Below are 21617 nucleotides of genomic sequence, written 5' to 3' on the forward strand. Positions count from 1 at the left end.
GTCTCCATTTCTCAAGCCCACACAGATCTAGACTCATTTTTTATTATCCTCATTATATCATGTCTGAAAAAAGTTCCTCCTATCATCTGCTCAGGGGAACATCAGCCAATATCCCCACTACCCAAGTACTCAGCAGCCTCATGCTCTACTTACCTTTGTTGAAAAGCAGAGGTCTACATCCATATTTGCCTTTACACATGGCTGCAGCTATACCATATGCATATGCTGCAAATATGGTGTATATATATATATATGCATATATGCATATTACTCCCACATTATGGACTTCATCCTGCTGCTCTGTATACTGTATCCATACCCCTGTGAACTCTCCAGCCATCAGTGCCACTTCCCTGCTGGCTAAAAGAAGCAGAAAACTATGTCGAACAAGCACTGCTCTCACCTGGGCCTCGGCCTGGTCTCTTCTTCCTGGTCTCCACCACTGCTGCTGGCTGAGGGATGGGTGGGGTGGGAGGGAGAGGGAGCGACTGAATATTACTGGGTTTGTGCAGATGATGGGACAGCAAGTGGGGAGACTTGGGGGGCAGTGGTGGGGGCACGTCACCACCGCTCACAGCACTGCTGAAGGCTGGGGAAGGTGGGAAGGACAGCCTGTTTGAAGCTGGGGGAAAGGTGGGGAGTGGAGGAGGAGGTGGCGGGGGTGGTGTTGGTGGTGGATAATCCCTTGTTTCTGATGGAGAGGAAGCAGTAGTGGAGAAATCTGTGGTCCTGGCTGGAAATCCACAAGGGGGTAAGGGGGGAGGAGGAGGAGGCAGGTGCGAAGCACCTACTGGTAACTTGGTGGGCTTGTCGGCCTGGGGAGGGAGAGGGGGCAGAGGAACAGAGTTGGAGGATCCTCCCTTGGAAGGCCTTTCTGCCGGAGGGGGAAGAGGCGGAGGAGGAGGGAAGGTGAGGGAAGGTTTGCTGGCAGCCGGAGGTGGTGGAGGAGGTGCAGGCAGGCTGGGCCGTGCGGTGCCAGCCCGGGAGGTGCTGGGAGGCTCCGGTGGGACGGTTGGCCAGGAGCTGTCGGATGGGTTTGAGGGGCTACTGCCGACCTTTGCGGTGCTGTTTGGTGGGGCTGCAGCCTTGGGAGCTGCTGCCCGGACTGCAGGAACCTGCCCAGTCTTCCCTCCTGAAAAAAGAGATATCACACCTCACACATCAGTGTTTTGTTCTGAGTCATCAGGCAAAATTGAACAAAAAACATTATTCATCTTCCTTCCCCAATGGTCACTCTGAAAGATTAAATGAATCCACTCAAAACACCTCATATCCAACAAACTGTCCACGGAGCAAGGGGCCTGGGAGGTGATATGTTGCAGAGGGCACTATGGACTCTGCTTAGTTAAATGGCGACCTACTGAGAGGCCCTGTTCCCTTCTCTGTTCCTCAGATTCTGCAGCACAAAGCACTTGAAGGAGAAGTGTTTTTCTGTGGTGGCAGGTGGTCCTTCACAGTGGCTCATCTGCCTGGCACAGCCAGCTGGATGTGAATGATCCATAAGCTTGGGGGCATCGAGTGTTGGGTTGAAAGACCTCAGAGAACACCAGCAGATTGACACACATCCTCCCGCATCCTTAAATACTCGCTTATGGTTTCAAAATTCACACAAACGTTGCATAAATCTCAATCCTGTGGATTTTTAACAGTGGTGCCTCAAAGGCTTTCCAGAAGATGCAGGTTCACATGTTTTCTTTTCAACAGTAACTGCCCAAAGACACTTGACCTTACATTATTTGCCTAAACACAAGTCCAGGTATTTCATAAAGCAAGACGTCAAAAAGGTATCATTCTATATTCTGAGAAGTGTGGTCCTAGTTTAACAATAACTCAAAGCAGCTACTGCAGCTTTGTGATGAAGCCCTGTCACAAGCTGTGCTAAGCATCTTGAGCTTGTCTTCCAGAAACAAACAAGAACAAAACAGCTGCAGGTAGAGCCAAGTGCTATTTTTCCCTGCAAATGCCTGCTGCTCCATCCTGCCCAAGCAGCTGCCCAGCAGCACCAGAGTTTGCTGCTGCCACTCTAACTCATCCCTTGCTCCTGTCCTTGTGAAGCGTCAATTATCTTCTTTAGGTCAGTAAATTACCTTGCTGGATCAGAACTGTCCTTTATAAAACCCAGATGGCATAAGTCTTAAAAATTAAATTCTAAAGTAACATACAAACCTGTAACATCAAAGAAATACACAGTAATGAAGGGAGGGAAGTGTGACTTCTTTTTACCATCTGTGTTGAAGGCGATAAACAGAGTGTTGAAATCTGAGGCTACCTGAGGCACAGTTACAAGTTTACGTAAAGCTAATGTAAAACATACCCAGGTAAAATTCTGCAGAGTCTACTGAATCTATTTCTTACCCAATGTACTAGAATCGCAGTTCCCCCCAGCTGTTCTTCAGTGCAAATGAAGCCCTCACCTGCCATGTCTCTCTGGCCTGCCGGTCTGAGAACGGGAAAGCCGCCAGCAAATAAGCCTCCCAGGGGTTGCTGAGAGCCAGCCTTATTAACGGCTGGGCTAACTCCATCTCTGTTAGTTCCTTTGGGTTCTGTTATAGGAAGAAAAAAGAATAGCAGAAAGCCATTTATTTCATCAGTGCTCTCAGGCTGCTAAGACTGAGCACCAATAAACACAGTCAAGACCAGACTTCTTCCTCATATATTTGGCTCAGTTACCGTTAATACAATAGATGACCATTCTTCTGACAGCTATCTTGAAGCACTGCGCCCTCTGGTGCTTTTTAGTCTCATGTCAATGATGGTGCCAGCAAAACATTGTTTTAGACTACATAGAAAGATCTTCAGATCACAGATATTTATGTAATCCTTGTTGGAGATTCTCCAACAGACCTGTCAGGTGTGACACAGGGTTTGGCACATCGAGATCTTTATATCTTTACCTTTGTGTCTTGCTTGCCCCCACTACTCCCTAGATACTTTCTTTTAGCATTATCACACTAAGGTAGAGATGAAACTAATAATAAATGAAACAACTAAGCAACAACAGGGTTCCACCATTAGTAACATGCCTGGGAAAGGGTTCAGGTGAGAATGAGCACCAAAAAGAAAAGGCTCTGGCAACCGCTGTAACTTGTTAAGAGTCTTTTCTTCAGTTTTAAATGACCAGGCACGTGTTTTCAGCTAAAAGAGGTTAAAAAGGTAAACATTCCTGTTCCAAAGGAACTAAGTTTATGCATGCAGATTTCATTTATTTATTTATTATTTATTGCATCTTCTGTTCCTTTTATCTAGTAATGAACAGCTCTTCTGCTGGAGGCAGCAGTTCCTGTTTAAACAATCATTTCAAACAGAAACTCTCATGGGTTTCATCATTTCTGACTTCATTGTTCTTTTTTTGTTCTGGAACGAGGAAAGCCTTTTAAGGTGATACCCAGGTTCAGCCTTATTATGAAGTATTAACTGCTGTTGATCTCAGGACAAGACATACATTTAGAAAACTGAGTTCTCCCCTGTCACATCCTAAAGGTGTTGTCTATAGATGAACTCCAAACCCACCCAAACCCTGCCCAGCTGACCTCCACCAATGGGGCTCCTACAGAGCTCACCCAGGGCCCTCCAGCAGGAACTTACTTTCAATCTGTGGTGCACTTCGGTCATTGATTTGAGTCACTTTTCTTAAGCGAGTTCCCTGCTGGATATCAGCCAACAGCGCGTTTCTTGCTTTCTGCTCATCCTTTTGCAATTTGGGTAGCTCTGAACTCACCTGGTGACGATACGAGTGTTAGACAGCAGGTACTGATACAAATGCATGCTTAGAAAGGACACAAATGTGATATAAATGTGATACATTTGAAAGAAACCACCCCTGGCAGCTGTCATTCCAAAGCCTTTGGATTCAGCCAACCAGAAGTGCATTCAGTTGTACAGAAGGCAGGAATCCTGAAAGTTTAAATGTAACACACATCTGTTGTTGATGTTGAAAGGAAATTAAAGGGTCATGCTTATATGAAACTTGACCCCTTACTTGGCCATTTGGGGTCTCTGCCCCACCCCTGCAGCTCTGTCTTTACCTCTTTTCATTCTATCTACAGTGCTTTGCAACTAAAGTTTTATATGCCTCCTCAGGAAAAAAAAACATCCTTCTGTTTTACTTGTATTGCTTTAGAGAAAAAGACTATTATTTGCATATCAAACGTATAATTGTACAGGATCATTAACCATTAACTAATTTAGATTCTCTGTACTGGAGAATTTAAGCAGTTTAAATAATCAGTATTTACAACAACGCAACTTGCTAATTCTAAATGAAAATCTCTGCTGTTATTACTTGTAGTTACGCTGCTTAAAAACACTGATAAACTGACAGAGTCGCACGGCCCCACTAGATGGCACTCCAGATCGCTGCTGATGCCAGCTGCATTCCTGACTTCTGATGTAAAAACTCTGTATTATACAATCTTGTGACTGATAACGTAACTACATATTCGTTTAAAATATCATGAAAAAAAAAAACCCCCACACCCTTTTACACAGTTTCCCAATCCGAACCAGTGCTACCTCCCCCTGTGCTTTAAAAGCAGAGAGTCTCATTTGCCCTTATGACCACCCTGAAATGCTCCGTGTACAGCGAAAGCAACATTAAGACCTTGGACGAACCAGAAGCTCTTTTCACTCACATTTCCTTAAAGCTGACAGCACTTACTGTGAAAAATGGAAATACCATCACTGGGGCAAGGACGACTTCCCTTTCCACACAGCTTTTTACCAGTATCTTGAACTTCACGCCTCTCCACAGTTACGCGACAATTAGGATTGAAAGGGATCTGATCAGGAGCTATGTTTAAAATTAGCTCCAGCAGCTGCTTTCATTTCCAGGTTCAAGTGTCCGCACACTCTGCCAGCTGCCCACTCCATCTCCCCAGCCTGCGTTTCTCAGCAGGTAGCTTTGAACATAAAAAATCCTGATATCCACACAGCTATTAGACTGAAATGCCCCACTTGTGGCATTTGCAACCAACCCAAGAGTTGATATCATTGTAAGAGGGACCAGATAGCAATTTTGTTCACAATTTATAATACAAGAAAGGAATTCTATGTTGGAGACCCAGAAGACAAACCCCTCCCTTCAGGTCCCACTCCATGCCTGGCCCCAGCTTTCTCCAGTAAGAGACACTGCAGTCAGCCTGGGTGGCTGATGAGCTGCTGAGTAGCTTGATACGGATTCTCTTTTTCCATCACACAGTTGGGATGTGCTGGGTGTAATGTTGCCTGCCTGCAACCCGGTCAGAGCTCCTGCAGACTCCTTGTTTGTGGCCTGCTCTTTCACAGGCTGCCACAGATCTTGTCAAGAAGCATTTCACCAGGGATCTCATCTACCCATACACTGCCCTGTCCTTGCAAATTCTTATTTTCACCACTAACAAGAACTCTTATTGGTGTTAAACTTCAAGTCTGAACACATAAAATGGAAATAATTAAGCAAGAAGACAAATCTATTTTGAGTCACCAAGGGAAAACAGCTGCAAGACAAAGGACGTAAGTAAGTCTCAGTCTTTTTCCCCCTCACTGAAGGGCAGTCTTGCTTATTTACAGAAACACCTCACTCTTTCAATGAAAATTAAAGGGGAAACAGAGAGTGCAAAGATAATTTATTTTATCAGATGCTAGAGCTGCCTGAGGTAATGCAGATTGAAATTAGATTCTATGCTTTATTTACACGAAGCAGTGGAGGAATGGTGGGTTCTCATTGTTTTAATAAGCCATTGGGTTATTCTGCTACTAATTCAAACACAAGCCATGGCGTATTCAGTATGTACTTTGAAATAGAAAGGAACAAACCACACATGTAAGTAAATAGCCTGAACATAACAGAAGTACTCCCTCTTCATCTCAAACTCCACTACTTTTGTCTTCAGTGCCCTAAAATCAGTCTCTCTGTGATATATAGGACCAATATAGGTTCTCATCCCTGGAGGCACACAAGGCCAGGTTGTAGGGGGCCCTGGGCAGCCTGAGCTGGTGGGTACTAGCCCTGCCCATGGCAGAGGGTTGGATCTAGATGGGCTTTAAGGTCCTACCAACCAAAACTGTGCTATGATTCTGTGATTCCATCAAAGTCTGGACTACGTAACATGATACCAAAGCACTTATAAACAGGAAAACGCCATCAAAAGTGATGTTCCAGTGTATAAATCAACAATAATGGAAATAAACGTCTCAAAATTTACAGGTGGCAACAGACCAGCGCAGTAATAAATAATGAGGATAAGATACAGAGGCTCAGAATCACTGCAGGCTGAGGCCATTCAAAAAGAACAAGAATGCAAAACACCCTCCCCACCCAGCGGAGACAAGTGTTTGGTGATTTCATGTAAAACACAGGCAACCTACAATTTGAAAGCAGGCAATTACAGAGTGACCGTTCCTTGAAGAAAACAACTGGGGACAACAGCAGATTATTTCTCAGTTTTCAGATGAAGGCTGGCCTCTCTGTGAATGACAGCTTGTTGTGAAGCACAAGCCATTGGGCTTTTTTAAAACCATGTTTTTCATCCTAGGAAAGTCACTTCATATCTTGCAAGCTGAATGGAAGCACTGACCTGCCCTCTGGGCTCCTACGACACTTAAAATATTTAAGAGGTATATGTGCTCAGATACTAAAATGATGTAAATGAAGAAGGCACCAGGCACTTAGAAAAGTTCACTGAAGTACTAATTAGAGGGACATACTAATTACTACCTTTCAGATGTTGAAGAGCAGCCTTGAGCCCAGAAAAAGAGAAATTCTCTGGACAAGTAGCTCAGGTCACAGTGGATGCATAAATTGCCCCATAAATGGCTTATATTTACTCTGATCTTTGAATATGTTCCTTATTGATTTTGAAAAGAAATTTGGGATAGTGTAGATCATCATAAACATGACAGCTGAAGCACAAATGTATCTCCACCCTTCTACAAATCCAGTAACCAGACAGACGTTGACCTTTAATTCAGAACTAACCCATCACCTGATGGGGAAAAAAAGGATCCCATGCTCCATCTCTGTAGTGGGTAGGAGACACGAGTAAGATAAAATAAAGGACAATTCCATGCAAAGACACTGCATTCTCTATTATTTCAGAGAATTAATATTCTGTATCCATATTCATAACATGTAATGAATGGCATCGTCACAGCACATTCCCTTTCCTGGTCACTTTCCAGAAGAAATATGCTAAGGAGAGACATGTAGAAAATGTATTTATTTATCTGAATAGGATATTAAAGAAAATCAAAATATATTTAGCCTATCCTTAACAATATCTATCAGGTAAGATGTATGGCAACAAAATTAAAGATCAATCAATCAACTTGACACACAGCCTTTCATTATGGGCAGAAAGACAGCTCTCTCCTTTGCCGACAATTTCATTTATTTCTGTGAATCTGCTGTCAATCTTCCTTACTCTCTCCCATGCCTCATTTTTCCCTTGACAAAATAGAATCTGATGCAGAGGTCAAACACAGACACTGGCAGGACACATGTGCTCTGTGTATTTCGGTGAACGAAGAACTGGAGGACATCCCTTAACAAATCCTTGCCTTCCTATTATTCTCCTATGCTATTCCTAGCAGAACCTGCCCAGGCATATTCTGCCCTGGGAAGCATGTAACATCTTTCTTTCACCTTGTGAGGAAGTGGAAATGTGTTGCAGCACCAAACAGAATGCTTTAGGATAGGGGACGTCTAATCACAAAGACATTTGAAGGAGCACAGGGCCTCCTCCGGCACCCAATCAGACATGATTCACAGACCAAACTTGGAAATGTGAAAGAAAAAGTAAGGCTACAGATGCAGTAATGCACAGCTAACAGCAGAAGTGCGAGCAGCAGATGGGGTCACATCCAGCTCCAGCTGTGCAGGCAATGCAGCCAGGGATGCACAGCGCCAATCTGGGTGAAGAAACTTTGCATGTGTACTGCCAAACAACTGCAACATTGAAACCAGAATTCTAGGAACCTATGAAGCCTGGGGAAGAGTCTGAACAACCAGAGTTATAACCAAAAAAAAAAGCACAAATATTGTTCCTATATCCACAATAACTGGAATCCTAGTGTGGATGATACGGACTGTTCAGGAAGGATGGCAACAAAGGTTAAGCTAGCTGCGTACATTGTGTATGCACAGTGCTAGGGACAGCCAAGAACATCGAGGAACAGACCACATTTTTGGGTGTGTTGATTCCTCTGAGGAAGGACCACTGGTGTTCTCACAGCCCATATGGCACCACGAGGCAGATGAACACAGAGAGAGGGGGTGACTGCATCCCCAGCCAGCTATAGAGCTGCTGTTGACAGAAAGCCAGGCACAGGGAAGGTGCTTACAGCAAGCACAAAGGGCAAAGATGAGTTGTGAGGGGCTGCCTTACAGCTAAGGTAAAATAACCTGCTAAAGTGCCCTTCTGGGAACACCAGTGATGGAAAAAAGTGGGACAGGAACAAGGGAGACCTGTCTGTGAGCAGCTTACTGAGTAACATCCTTCTCCTCAGCCACCAGCTGCTGATCACTAAGTATATTTTTACCAGAATGTCGCACAGGGAGATCTCCGTGAGAATCAGGACTTATGGGTTTAAATGAATCCAACTTTTAAATGACTGCATCCTTTTCTAAAACAGAATTGAAAGAGAAAAACATTTGCAGTAAGATGCCAGAATAAACAAACCACAATATCATAATTTTCACTGAAGGAATCTCAGGGTGTTTTGGAACAAGATCATACTGCAGATGACCATGAATATCAGTGTGAGCAATCCTCCTCTTTGGCATAGCACAAAACTATGAAACTCACCTGCACTTTAGAAGTACAAAACCTGAAACACCTGAGGAACTTGTTTCATTAAAATCTATCTCCTGTTATCAGATCAGGGTTATGCCAGGAATCCAACAATCCTCAGCAACAAAACATAACTTCTTGTATTTTAGGTATTCTAAAGTGTTGATGTACAGTGAAGTTTGTGAGATCCAGTACTCGCAAACTTTGGTTTGTCCATTCACAACAGAGCTTCTGATTTCAAGCTTCTTGATGAAGGAAACCTTGCCATGGTGCAAGTTCCCCTTGTACTCTCAATGACAAGGTCAGAGCTACTCCTTGTACTCCCGCTCTGCAGCATAGTGTGAAACCAATTAATTCTTGGCACTGAGTCTACCTGCGTAAACATGGCGATCTCACACACTTGTAGTGAGCTGAGCTCCAAGCACACACGGTGTGAGGGGTCATGATCCAACCCCCATTATTTCTGAGGGAACCCACAGGAGGGACCCGCCAAATCGCTTCCTGGCAGCTAATCAAGTCATTGTTTCAAGAGAATGACAAGAGCGGGGTTTCGTGATTCCATCTACACCCAGCTAAATAACGATTAATGGTGATCTTGGCATTCATCACGCAAAGCTCTGCAATCTGAATCTGCAGGGTTGAAAAGGTCATCGAGCAATGTGTGTGCATAGATAGGCTGTGTCTACACCATGTTCGATCCTCAAGCGAGGGAAGCACGGTGCAGATGTTTATTCAGAGACCTGTTCCAGCGCTTTAGCCACAGCCCAGTCCCAGCATTAGCAGATCTCAGTAATGAAGTGTTCCATTAGTGTTCCATTAGCAAAGCCCTGTGTTCTGCGCTAGCATCCTACCTCCTTGCAAGGTACCACTAGATGCAAATGTGCTAGCAGACACAATGGCAAGGAACAAAAGACAAGAAAAAGCACAGCGGGAGTTACTCTCTCCTACCTCTCTATTCCAGTGTTTATTTCAATGGCCACCTGCAATCAATGCCACTGCACCCCATAGAAACCCTCCTTACTTTATGTCAGTGCCACTCCATCAGACAATAACAAATTTTGCATTCTTAAGAGTTAGATTGATCCTGCTATGAACAGAACTGTGGGTTTATTAACGATGGAGTACTTAAAGTTTTCCTGTGTGGGTTGCTAAATGTTGTACCTGAATGCAAAAAGGCAGCAAAATCAATATGACAATTTATACCTGCTGAGCCATTCAACTTTCACGTATTTAGCTTCTTGACACCCACATTTTCAACACAAATTCTTTCACTGAAACAAAATACCCAGGAACATGAGCCACCAAAATGGAGGCACTGTAAAATCAAATTACCACTGAAGTGTTTTCCCAGCAGCTCACAAAGATCATGAGTCAGATACCAAAAATACCCTGGGTCTGGCTTCAGAAATTCACCTTCTGATGTCAAAATTCTGACAAATTTTTGGGGATTCAAATTCTCAAATTCTCCTCTGGATAAATTATTATTATTATTATTATTAATATTAATATTCTTGTATAAAGAAGTAAACCCAAAGTCACAGAATCACAGAATCACAGAATTACCCGGGTTGGAAGGGACCTCAAGGATCATGTAGTTCCAACCCCCCTGCCTAGCAGGGCCACCAAACATACACATTTACTAGATCAGGTTGCCCAGGGCCCCGTCCAACCTGGTCTTGAACACCTCCAAGGACGGGGCATCCACAACCTCACTGGGCAGCCTGTTCCAGGACCTAACCACCCTTCTAGTAAAGAACTTTCCCCTAACATCCAACCTAAATCTTCCCTCCTTCAACTTAAAACCATTTCCCCTAGTCCTGCTATTATCAGCCCTTTCGAAGAGTTTACTCCCCTCCTGGGAGTAAGTTCCCTTCAGGTATTGAAAGGCTGCAATGAGGTCACCCCGCAACCTTCTCTTCTCCAGGCTGAACAAACCCAACTCCCTCAGCCTGTTCTCATAGGGGAGGTGCTCCAGCCCCCTGATCATCTTTGTGGCCCTCCTCTGGACCCTTTCCAAAATCTCCATATCTTTTTTGTACTGAGGGCTCCACACCTGGACACAGTACTCCAGATGGGGCCTCACAAGAGCAGAGTAGAGAGGGACGATCACCTCCCTGTCCCTGCTGACCACCCCTCTCCTGATGGAGCCCAGGATCCCATTTGCTTTCCGGGCTGCCAGAGCGCACTGCTGGCTCATGTTAAGTTTCTCATCTATCAGGACCCCTAGGCTTTTTCAGCCGAGCTGCTCTCAAAGACAACTCCTCCCAGCCTGTACAGGTGCCTGGGGTTCTTCCGGCCCAAGTGCAAAACCTTGCACTTTGCCGTGTTGAACCTCATTAGGTTCACCCGAGCCCAGCTTTCCAGCCTGTCAAGGTCCCTCTGAATGGCATCTGTTCCCTCCACCGTATCGACTGCACCACTCAGCTTGGTGTCATCAGCAAACTTGCTGAGGGTGCACTCCATTCCCTCATCGATGTCATTAATAAAGATGTTAAAGAGCACTGGTCCCAAGACAGACCCTTGAGGGACGCCGCTCGTTACCGGCCTCCACCTGGACATAGAGCCATTGACCACCACCCTCTGTCTGCGGCCTTTCAACCAATTGCTTATCCATCTAGTTGTCCACCCATCAAATCCACCTCCCTCCAATTTGGAGATGAGGATGTGATGGGGGACCATGTCAAAGGCCTTGCTCAGGTCCAGGTAAATGACATCAGTCGCCTTCCCTTCATCCACCAACGCCGTCACTCCATCATAGAAGGCCACAAGATTAGTTAAGCATGACCTTCCCCTGGTGAAGCCATGCTGGCTGTCTCGGATCACATGCTTGTTCTTTATGCTCTTTATGTTCTTTATGTAGTCCTGGCACTACAAAAAAAACATCACACTGCACAAGGCTGAAAATACTGCAGTGGGAGTTGGTGACACCACCTGCCCTACCATGATGGGGTGTCCAGAATGACAAGGGCTATTCTGAGTGGTGATAACGAAATACTCAACAACAGGTGGCAAGCTACACGTACTGCAACTTGACCTTACTCTATTTAATAATGCTATGCTGTCCATTCAACCCAGCTACCTGGGTTTGCATTTTAGCATCAATGCAGAATTATGGTCAGTCCAAACTGACCATATTGATATTGAGAAGCTAAAGTTTCTTGCCATGTCACATTCCAGCACAGGTGTTGCTATAATTCTGGGTTCCATTTTAATTGAGAGGCTACAAGTACAGCATGAATTGACAGATGGAATTTAACATGCAGCTATTGCATATATTACGGATGTGATTTTTCAGGGCAATAACACCCTATGAGAAGAATGGTAAATTAACCCTTAGCTCTCTGCATCTTCTATTGTATCAACCAGTTACAGCTACTTACGGCGCCTCTGTGACACACTGCAGTTTTCATACTTTTAGCCATTAAATACAAGAAAGTGATACACAAATCAAATGTAAAAAGAGGACAGTCAAAGCAAGAGTAAACTTAAACACTTTCCACTGCATTCAGACAGCATGTCTGACACAAGGCATTATGAAATGTACTGCAGAACAGATCTCGCCGCAAAAGCAGTGACCAAAGAAGTCTCAAGGAAAGCAATGATGAAAATTAGCACACAGGAGCACATGCAGTGTCCCTGTGCAGATGACATGCACAGAGCATTTCCAACGTAGTACTTTGTGTCTTCCCCACTTTCCACAGCTCCTACAGATCGGTCCTGTATTCATTGCCTACAGGTGCAGAAAGCTAAAGCAGCACAACTTTGCAACACCATAGCTATGTAATCTCACGTTTACCACTCTCTGAAAACAAAGTCAAATTTACCATATACAGACAGCAATGTAATTGCCCCCCACTTCTTTATGAAAGCAGACTGAAGTGAGATGCAACACATTATTAGAACATTATAAATCAGTTTATTTTGGAACGAAGCTGGAATGAATGGCTGGAATGAAGAATCCTCGACAATTTCATCCACACCTTGTCCAGCCCTTCACACAGTCCCTGTGATGGCCAGTCACCAAGTAGATCATCAGGCATGAGCTCCCTCTCACTTAGCAGCAATAAACATGATGATTTACTATCCCATGACCTAGGGACTTCATGACAAAGTAGCAAGTATCTTCTTACTCAAGGCTTGCAGAAAATTTTAATAAACACATTCCTAAACAGTTGGTAATTGGCACTATGCATGATTCTGTAAGCCATTCAGCATTATGTTTGCACATCTCAGGCTCTGAATGAAAACCAGAGAAGCAGCCTTCACTTCTATGATCAGCGATTAGCAAGCATGCACAAAGATCTATGCATACACATACACACGTGTACATTCTTTTTCTCATGCTATTATATTTGGTAGGACCTAATCAGAGTACCAACAATCATCATTATCTTCAGCCAAGCTGTTTTACATACGTTGTCTTTCTCTTTCCAAAGAACAGTAGAACCAAATGTCACAGGAGCATATCTGTCTCCCACACTCACTCAGATAAGCACTGTTGTTCTCTGAATTCCATGGGAAGGTTGGGGTAAACAGCTCTACAAGGTTTGCACGCCAATGATTGCACAAAGGTGGGAAAAAAAAGCATCCCCCCAAGGAAAACCATCAGCTGATGTTTTCCTTAATGCTGCAAACTCCATCTCTGTGTAAATTATACAGTTATCACAGTGTTATACCATGAGGAATTCTTCTTCTGAATTTTTTTATTACATGAATAGAAACTATGGCCAGAATAACAAACCAGGTAAACACTGACATATGTTCATCCATAGCAGAAATTCTTCTTGATTTAACTAAATGAGAAAGCAGTAATCATTCAGATTAATTTGCATACCAATTCCATATTCTGCATTATTCCAAATTTCACATTTTTCCCACAGAAGTCTATTCTCCCAATAAGTATGTTTCTTTCCTCTCCTTTACTCCTATTTTTTTTTTAGTTGGCCACTAGGGAAAATAGGCTCTTGGTGCTGATTTACTGGCTTTGATCACATGATCCATTGCAAATTGTGGGGTTCATTTCTACACTAGGGCTTTGTTAATAACAATTCTGAAGAGAATACAAGTATTTTCTTAAGCTACACAAACACATGAATCATTAAACAAACATCTCCCGTGAATAAGGCTCAACTCAGCAAGCCCGCAACATACGCACACTTCCTTCAGTGTTAACATTTTAATATGTGATAACTGACCATAACTTTGGGAATTCTTATGTACAAAGGCAACACAGCACTGCACATAAAAAGTGAACATGGTTTATCAAAGCAAAATTCTCTCTCAGTCATCTCTTGGGAGCTTTACCTGAGAAATTTCTTGATCTGTCTCAGTAGCGGTCTCTACTTTTGGAAATACGACAACCTAAATTCACCAGGATGCCTCATACAACTAAAAGGCAAAGGGGGTAAAAAGGAATAGAAAAAGAGATCTGAATTGTGCAAGCCAGTGCCAGCACATATATTGGGGCACAGTTTTATTCTGCCTACTCATCTCTCTCCTCTTTATCCATGACCCCCTGAAGGCAGGCAATTGAAGACATGCCTAATTAATCTAATTAGCTATATTTACATTTTGACTCAGCCACCTACATCTGCTATTGCAGATACATAGCATTCCCTCCTAAAAAATCCACTTGGTTTTCTTTGAAGTACGCTCTAGCAGTCAGTAGCTTTTCAGCTGTTGGGCACAGGTGGCTCCGAGAATATTCTAAATATTATCTCCAAAATCACTTTAGTACGGCCTTGCAACTATGTAAGAAGTGAGAATCCAATACAAATACTTCAGGATATCTGCAAGTTCAAAGCTTTGAAAATAGCCGCATAGAACCAAACTTTCTTTTGTCTTAAGAGGGAGTTAACAGTACAAGAATGTCAAAGTGCTGAGGTTTTCAGTGAAGTAAGGACTGCAAAATCATCTGGGATCATGGCTCGCTATATTTGCTAAGAAAACACACAGAAAAAAAATATTAATGTAATGACTGTTTCTCTAAAAATCTCTTATTACTGAAAGCCAAGAGAAAGCATAACTAATACCCATACAATTAGTAAAGCAACACATATCGATGGTACCCACGCAATGGTATCGTGCAAAATGACCACATTCTAAAACCTCAATCAACACGCACTCATTTCTCTTTTAGCATAAAACAAATCTATTAAACCAGCAGACTGCCTACACATCAATACAGCAATTAAACTCTAACTTTTATTTGCCAACATCTAAGTATTACCGTGGTTTAATTATATCAATATAAAAGGACAAAAATCACATTGCTGTGGACTTTGAAACATTTCTGGGTGTTGACAGAGTAAAACTTTCTTGTTTTGAAGGTTTGCCTATGAGAATTCTTATGCTTCCATCCTCCAACTGTAGATTTAGCAGCTGTAACAACAGCTGTGCGCATCAGCAGCTGTAAAAGGCAGATGCCAAGTTCTAGAAAACAGCTTCACAGTAAATGAAAATAGAGCCTGCAGCAAGTTCTCATGGACTCCTCAATTAGAAGATTTTACCGTGCAACTTAACACCAGCTGGAGATCTGATTATTGTACAGTGCTTCAGCTGAACTTGGACTACAGGTCTTCTCAACATTGGCTCTCTCTGATTCCATTATGATAGCAAAAAATCCTTTTGCTGTTAAAGAAAAGCAATACTCTGTCACGCTAGTATACTAACTCTCTACGTTGGCTCATTTGCTCAATACTTTCATTGGAAGGAAGGCTTTAATATCAAAGAATCATAGAACCTTTAGAGTTGGAAGAGACCTTTAAGGTCATCTAGTCCAACTCCCCTGCAATGAACAGGGAAATGAATTAGAAATAAGTATTACTGGTTTGTATTGCATCAACAAGATGAAACTAAGTGTAAATTCTGTACATCTTACCAACAGAAGATCATTTTAGTAAGAGAATGATCTAAATAAAATATGGAAATACTGTATAATTTTGTCATAATTCTTACACCAAATCTCCATCATAGCAGTGGATTTTGACCATCAGCAAAAAAAAAAATAGAACTTGCTTGTTCTGGTTCTTAGGGGTCCCTTTAGCTTTCTCAAGCCATTTACAATTTGGAATGTGTTTTAGGAATCTAAAAAGTTCTCTAGATACTTACTGAGCTAAATTTATTAGGATAAGAACACTTGCAGCTTTGTTGACTCTGACTGCTGATGTGGGCATTAAGATGCTCACAAGATGCAGCCCACTTATTTCAGTATCTAACTATAGGTTGTGTGCCAGATCAGTGAGCTAATTGAAAACACTGCTGACGGTGCTCAAAATTAAAGGAGAATGATAAAAGGAATAAAACTCTACTGATTTAATGCACTGTCTCTGTCTTCCTCCTCTTCATCTCCACAGTTCATGGAGAGTTCTACAAAATGGCTCAGCCTGCAAAGTTGTAAAGAGAAACACGCAAGAAAATCTTCACCTGGATGAAGATAACATTAAAATGTCATTTAAGAAACAACCAAACAAAAAAACCCAGATCTTTGTGGGAACAAAACAGCAGAGACACCAGAGAACACAAGACAGAAATAAACCTCTTGACCCTCCCGCATCCCAACAGATTGTTTGTCTTGAACGTAACCATGCTACCTTTCACTTCATCAAAAATAGCCTACGAATTTCAGTGCAGAAACAGGTTATGAACAAAAGACTGAAGCATACAAGGAACAGCTTAACCTTGTTTATTAACTGTAAAGCTCTGAAAATGTAATACCGTGAAACGCCAAGCACAGCATCCTCCCCTTACTGCAAATGTGCTGGCAGGGCACATGTTCTACTTCATGGCACACAAAGTAATGATCTGTTACAAGCAGTAATTGTTCCTGCACGTGTATAAAAGCATATTGTACTGTATCCCCAGGAAGATGGCATGTGCTAGAAAGAGAAACAGCAGCAGCTGAGCACTGTGAGTCTTAACAGAAGCTATATGAAAGCAGATGAAGAAATTAAGACCTACCACCTGCAAGTTACCAATACAACAATCAGTTCTCTGACTGCAGAAGAACTCACAAAAGCCAAATTCTCACCACATGTACTTTAATGTAGGAGTCTCTAATCTTTTTAACTTTTTGTGATCATACATTCCTATTAATGAAACATTTTTTCAGCATGTACAACCAGTATATGTATATTTATAAATGATACACATGTACTACTGAAGTCCTAACATTTTCTTTCCTCACCTCAATGGACAGTGTTACTCACCTCACTCTGAAGACCAACGCTGTAATGAACAGAAGAGCAAAAGCAAGCAAAACAAGCTCTTGTCCCAGACACTTGCTATGAACATACACACCAAATTCCGAGAGCTCTGAGCTAGTTACCATACCTAAGATTTTGTTAATGGAGATAAAAAGTCAGCCTTACCGGAGGTGGTGGTGGTGGAGGGGGCCCTCCAGAAGGTGGTGGAGGTGGTGGAGGAGGAGGTGGCGGCGGTGGTGGCACAGGCATCAGTTAGGTTTCTAGCTTCACACAGTTAAGAAAAATATAGCCAAAGTCTGTGTCCTTGACGGGAAGGAAGGGAGGAGAAAGAAAACTGGAAAAATTAAAAAAAAAATAAAAAAGAGAGAGGAACAAATGTGTTTATGCACTGTAAGCTGAAGATCAGCCAAATTTTTAGCTCTCAGCAGACTGAAGACTTCTGCTCTGCACCGCTTCCAAGACTACAGTAAGAACAGCCTCATTACAGTTATCTGATGACAACAAGCATATAAAGACCAAGCTCACATATTTGGACAAGTGCCATGAATACCAAATGCATAGATGCCAAGCTGTCCAGCTTTAATTATTATGCCTTCCCTTAATCCAGCCCACAGCTCCAAATTGCAATTCTGCAGAGAACTAATCACAGTCAACCAAATGTAGACACTCCTACTGGGACGAAAACTCTTGATGTCTTTAAATCAGAGGTTTGATGCTCAAGAGATCGAGTCATGAGTTTTGGAGCAAGTCCAGTGACTCTCACAATGTAAAAAAAGAGAAAAAATGAGACATAGTTGAATAATAAAGAAATAGTTCTACAGATTAGAGTTTCATTAAATACAGTTCTATTGCTACATGGCAGCACATAGGGATCAGACACGTCAAGCACTAAAGTCAAACGTGTGTTGTTTTCTGCCATTTAAAAATGTTAACTTTACACAATTCCTTATTAATACACTGACTAAAAGGACAAATGTTTTCCAACTGAAGGCTGAAGACACTAATTCACAAATAGGAGATGGTGAGTATCAATACTTAAAGCTTGTGCAAATGTACATAAAGCAACACTGGAGACAGATCATTAACAGTTTGCAGAGTTTGGATTAAGGACAGAGTTTCCAGGGTTGTTGAGACCAAAATGCAGGACCCAGCATTAGGTCTTGTCGAACCTCATACAGATGGTCATCAACTATTGATCCAGCCTATCTAGATCCCTCTGCAGAACCTTCCTCCCCTCAGGCAGATTGACACTCCCAACACGGTGTCACCTGCAGACTTCCTGAGAGTGCATTCAGTCCCCTTGTCCAGATCATCTATAAAGACATTAAACAGGACTGGACGCAGTACTGAGCCCTGGTGAACACCCCAGCTGGTGACTGGTCATGCGTGTTTTAACTCAGTTCACCACCACACATTCTGCAACATCCTTCCAAAACCGAGAGAGCTTCCTGACCCAGCTGTGTTCTTGTTTTCTTGACACTCTTACTCACTTTGGAAAGATAAAAGAATACATACTTAGAACCAGTTGGTTGCCTCTGTTCCCTGCAGCTCATGTATTTAAAGGCTTATATCTCCCATTTGAGTCATCTCTACATTATGCCAAATGCCCTGTTTTTTAAAAACTACTTGTGGGTGATATTTTTCCAGCCCCCGATCATTCCTGTTGCTCTCCTCTGAATTCCTCCTAGCTGTACTTCTCGAGTTCTTCAACTCAACTCAAGATTAGGAGAGGCAACAAAATTAAAAGATACGTGCAGCCTTGTTCACTGTCCTAGGAAGTATATGTGAACAATATCCATACAATATGTGACTGTTTTTCTTCTGCTACATCTTGCAAAATCCCTTATGGGAGATCAATCACAAATTAAATATGCAGAGCCTCTACAGCATTTGCTTTCACCCATGAGAGAATGCTATGCAAAGTACTAACGTATCAAAGCACTTTGGAACTGTAAGAGAGTTGGTTGTAATCATTTTAATAATAGCTCAGTGAGGCTTTCCAAGAAAGACAGCATCACCAGCATCTCCACTGTTCCATCTTGGTCATTGGCCTGTGCAAAATGCTATTATCAGAAGATATCTCTTTTCCTCAATTAAGTCATTCAAAAACATGGACATAAGGAGAATGAGTCTTCCCTCTTAATAACATGTTTCGGGTTACTATCTTCCTACCCTGCAATGCAGGCCTTTGGTCTTCATTAATGATTTAGATTGGGAAATATGCCCTTAAATCAAATGAGAAAAAGCCCACGCTCCTGCAGCAGGCCATGTGCAAGGCAGCAGGAGGCAACGTACACTGGGGGCGAGCAGCAGTGGGAGAGAGGAAACGGGAATCAGATCTTGGTATTTAGAACTTGCCCTCTGAAATACAATCAGATGACTTTGCTAGCTGCTGATCTCACCAACCCCAACACCAGAACCAGAACTGATTCCATATGGCCACCCACAACCCAAAATTCAGGGATTTTTTCCATTCACCTCACCCTAATCTCATTCACCTAGCCTTAATCCTCTTGTCCAGTGACACAGGAGAAAAATACATATTGGGGGACTATAATGCATGATCCCTGAATGAAATACTGGAGATGCCATACAGATCTCCCTCCCTCCATGCTGTTCCAAATCCCCTGCAAATGAGCTATCCCTTCTTTCAGAATGTGGTGCATGGCAGTAAACCCAGCTGGTGACTGGTCACAAGTGGTATTTCTAAATCAGTCAGTACTGGGGCCTGTCTTATTTAAGATCTTTCTTTATTGATGATTTGGATGAGGGAATTATGCACACCCTCAGTACATTTGCAGGTGACACAAAGTTGGGGAGAAGTGCTGGACTGCATGGGAGTAGGAAGGCCCTACAGAGAGACCTGTATAAAATGGATCAATGGGCTGAGGGTAATGGGATGAAGTTCAACAGGACCAAGCAATGCTACAGGCTTATGGTAGAGAGGCTGGAAATCTGCATAGATTAGGATAGATAGAGGAAAAGAATCTGGGGGTGTTGGTCAACACTTGGCTGCACATGAACCAGCAGTGTGCCCAGAAGGACAAGAAGGCCCATAACATCTTAGCTTGTATCAGAAATATTGAAGGACCGGGGAGATGATTGTTCCCCTGTACTCAGCACTAATGAGGCTAATTCCTTGAGTGCTGTGTTCAGTTTTGGACTCCTCAATACCAGAATGATATTGAGGTCCTAGAGAGTGTCCAGAAAAGGGCAACAAAGCTGGTAAATGGTCTGGAGTATAAGTCTTATGGAGAGTGGCTAAGGGAAATGGGGTCAGTCTGGAGAAGAGGAGGCTGAGGGAAGATGTTATTTCTCTCTACAACTACCTGAAAGGAGACTGTGGTGAGGTGGGGGTCAGCCTCTTTTCCCAGGCAACAGCAAGAGGAAAGGAGCAAATAGCCTCAAGTTGTGCCAGGGGAGGTTCAAGTTGGATACTGGGAAGAATTTCTTCCCAGAAAGAGTGATGAATTGCTGGAACAGCCTGCCCAGAGAAGCAGCGGAGTCAGTGTCCCTGGAGGGGTTTAAGAAAAGGGTAGATGTAGTACGAAGGGACCTAGTTTAGTGGGTAGTCGGTGATCTTAGATGTCTTTTCCAACCTTAATGATTCTATGGTTCAGAATTTGCTTACATCTGTAAAACCTTCCTCTCCCTATGAAAAAAAAAAACTTATTAAAAATATCATACGTGAACAGATACATGAACATGCTGGATGAACCAATCCTCCTCCTTATTTCCACATTGCTATCCAAACTGCAAGAGTCAGGAAAGCTTATTTTAAATGTAGATGTATTTATACTTGGAAGAGTGGAGTCTGATTTATCCCTGAGGGACATAAATAAAAAGATAAAGTCATTTGAGTTTAAAAAGTTGGCAATAAGTAGAGGTGAGAAATCACGAGTGATTAACCTCACTTGCTCAGGCCAAAAGTAATGTAAATCCTTTCTCCACTTCCATGTCATCAAACAGAATCAGGCCCAACAATCTCAAAATTTATTGCAAAAAAAGGAAAACCTCAAGATCTGCCTTTTCTAGTCCACCTCCCCACCAAAGCAAGGTTGTACAGCTTTATAGTGCTTTCTGAAGTCTAATTTTAGATGTCCCAAATAATGTAGCTTGTATTATTTCCCTTGGGAAGTTCATTCACAGTCAAATAATTTTCAGTTGAGACTGTCTGACACTCAGCCTAATTTCTGATTTCCTTAATTTGATCCTGTTTACTCCCCACTGCAAATGGCTCTACCCTGTAACAAGCAAAAGATTCTTCTACCCCTAAATATCAGTTCTGTGAAACATTATAATTCTAATTCAGAAACACATTTGCAGGTACTTGTTATTCTTTTCAGCTGTTTTGCTCCTTATAAGTCATCCCATCAGTCACTGAGCATTATTACTGTTCTCTGATCTATAAATACTTGCTCTTTCTTTTGTCCTCTTGGTAATGCTAACACTAAAGTTGGTAATTTCAGATGTCACAGACTGTTCTTCTATTCACAGCACATGGTTGAGTAACTGCTGGGTTTAGGAACCACAGCAATCCTCAGTGTACAATTCAAGCACCAAATTCCTGAAGTCCCAAAGTTATCACCCAAATTTTCCTTTTGAAATGGAAGACAATACAGAGCAGATGCAGATTTTCCTTCTT

The 21617-nt window shown here is 42.6% G+C and overlaps 1 protein-coding gene across 5 annotated transcripts in view; it reads right to left on the reverse strand.

Moving 5' to 3' along the window:
- The window catches only part of WIPF3 (WAS/WASL interacting protein family member 3), a 36438-nt gene that overhangs the window by 5203 nt on the left and 9618 nt on the right, over positions 1 to 21617 (reverse strand). For 2 of the 5 annotated variants that reach the window (XM_015853802.3, XM_085540543.1), the window contains exons 3-6: positions 17138 to 17275; positions 3586 to 3718; positions 2415 to 2543; positions 404 to 1132 (exon numbers count right to left, since the gene is read on the reverse strand). In XM_015853802.3, the coding sequence (XP_015709288.2) occupies positions 404 to 1132; positions 2415 to 2543; positions 3586 to 3718; positions 17138 to 17221 (1075 nt within the window). In that variant the 5' untranslated portion in view covers positions 17222 to 17275. Of the gene's footprint in view, positions 1 to 403; positions 1133 to 2414; positions 2544 to 3585; positions 3719 to 4657; positions 4790 to 17137; positions 17307 to 21617 lie in introns of those variants that run through there. The other 3 variants (XM_015853801.2, XM_085540542.1, XM_015853803.3) reach the window with 2 other exon arrangements.

Source organism: Coturnix japonica, chromosome 2 (assembly GCF_054131305.1).
Source record: "Coturnix japonica strain WE chromosome 2, WE-NBRP24, whole genome shotgun sequence".
Taxonomy (NCBI): domain Eukaryota; kingdom Metazoa; phylum Chordata; class Aves; order Galliformes; family Phasianidae; genus Coturnix; species Coturnix japonica.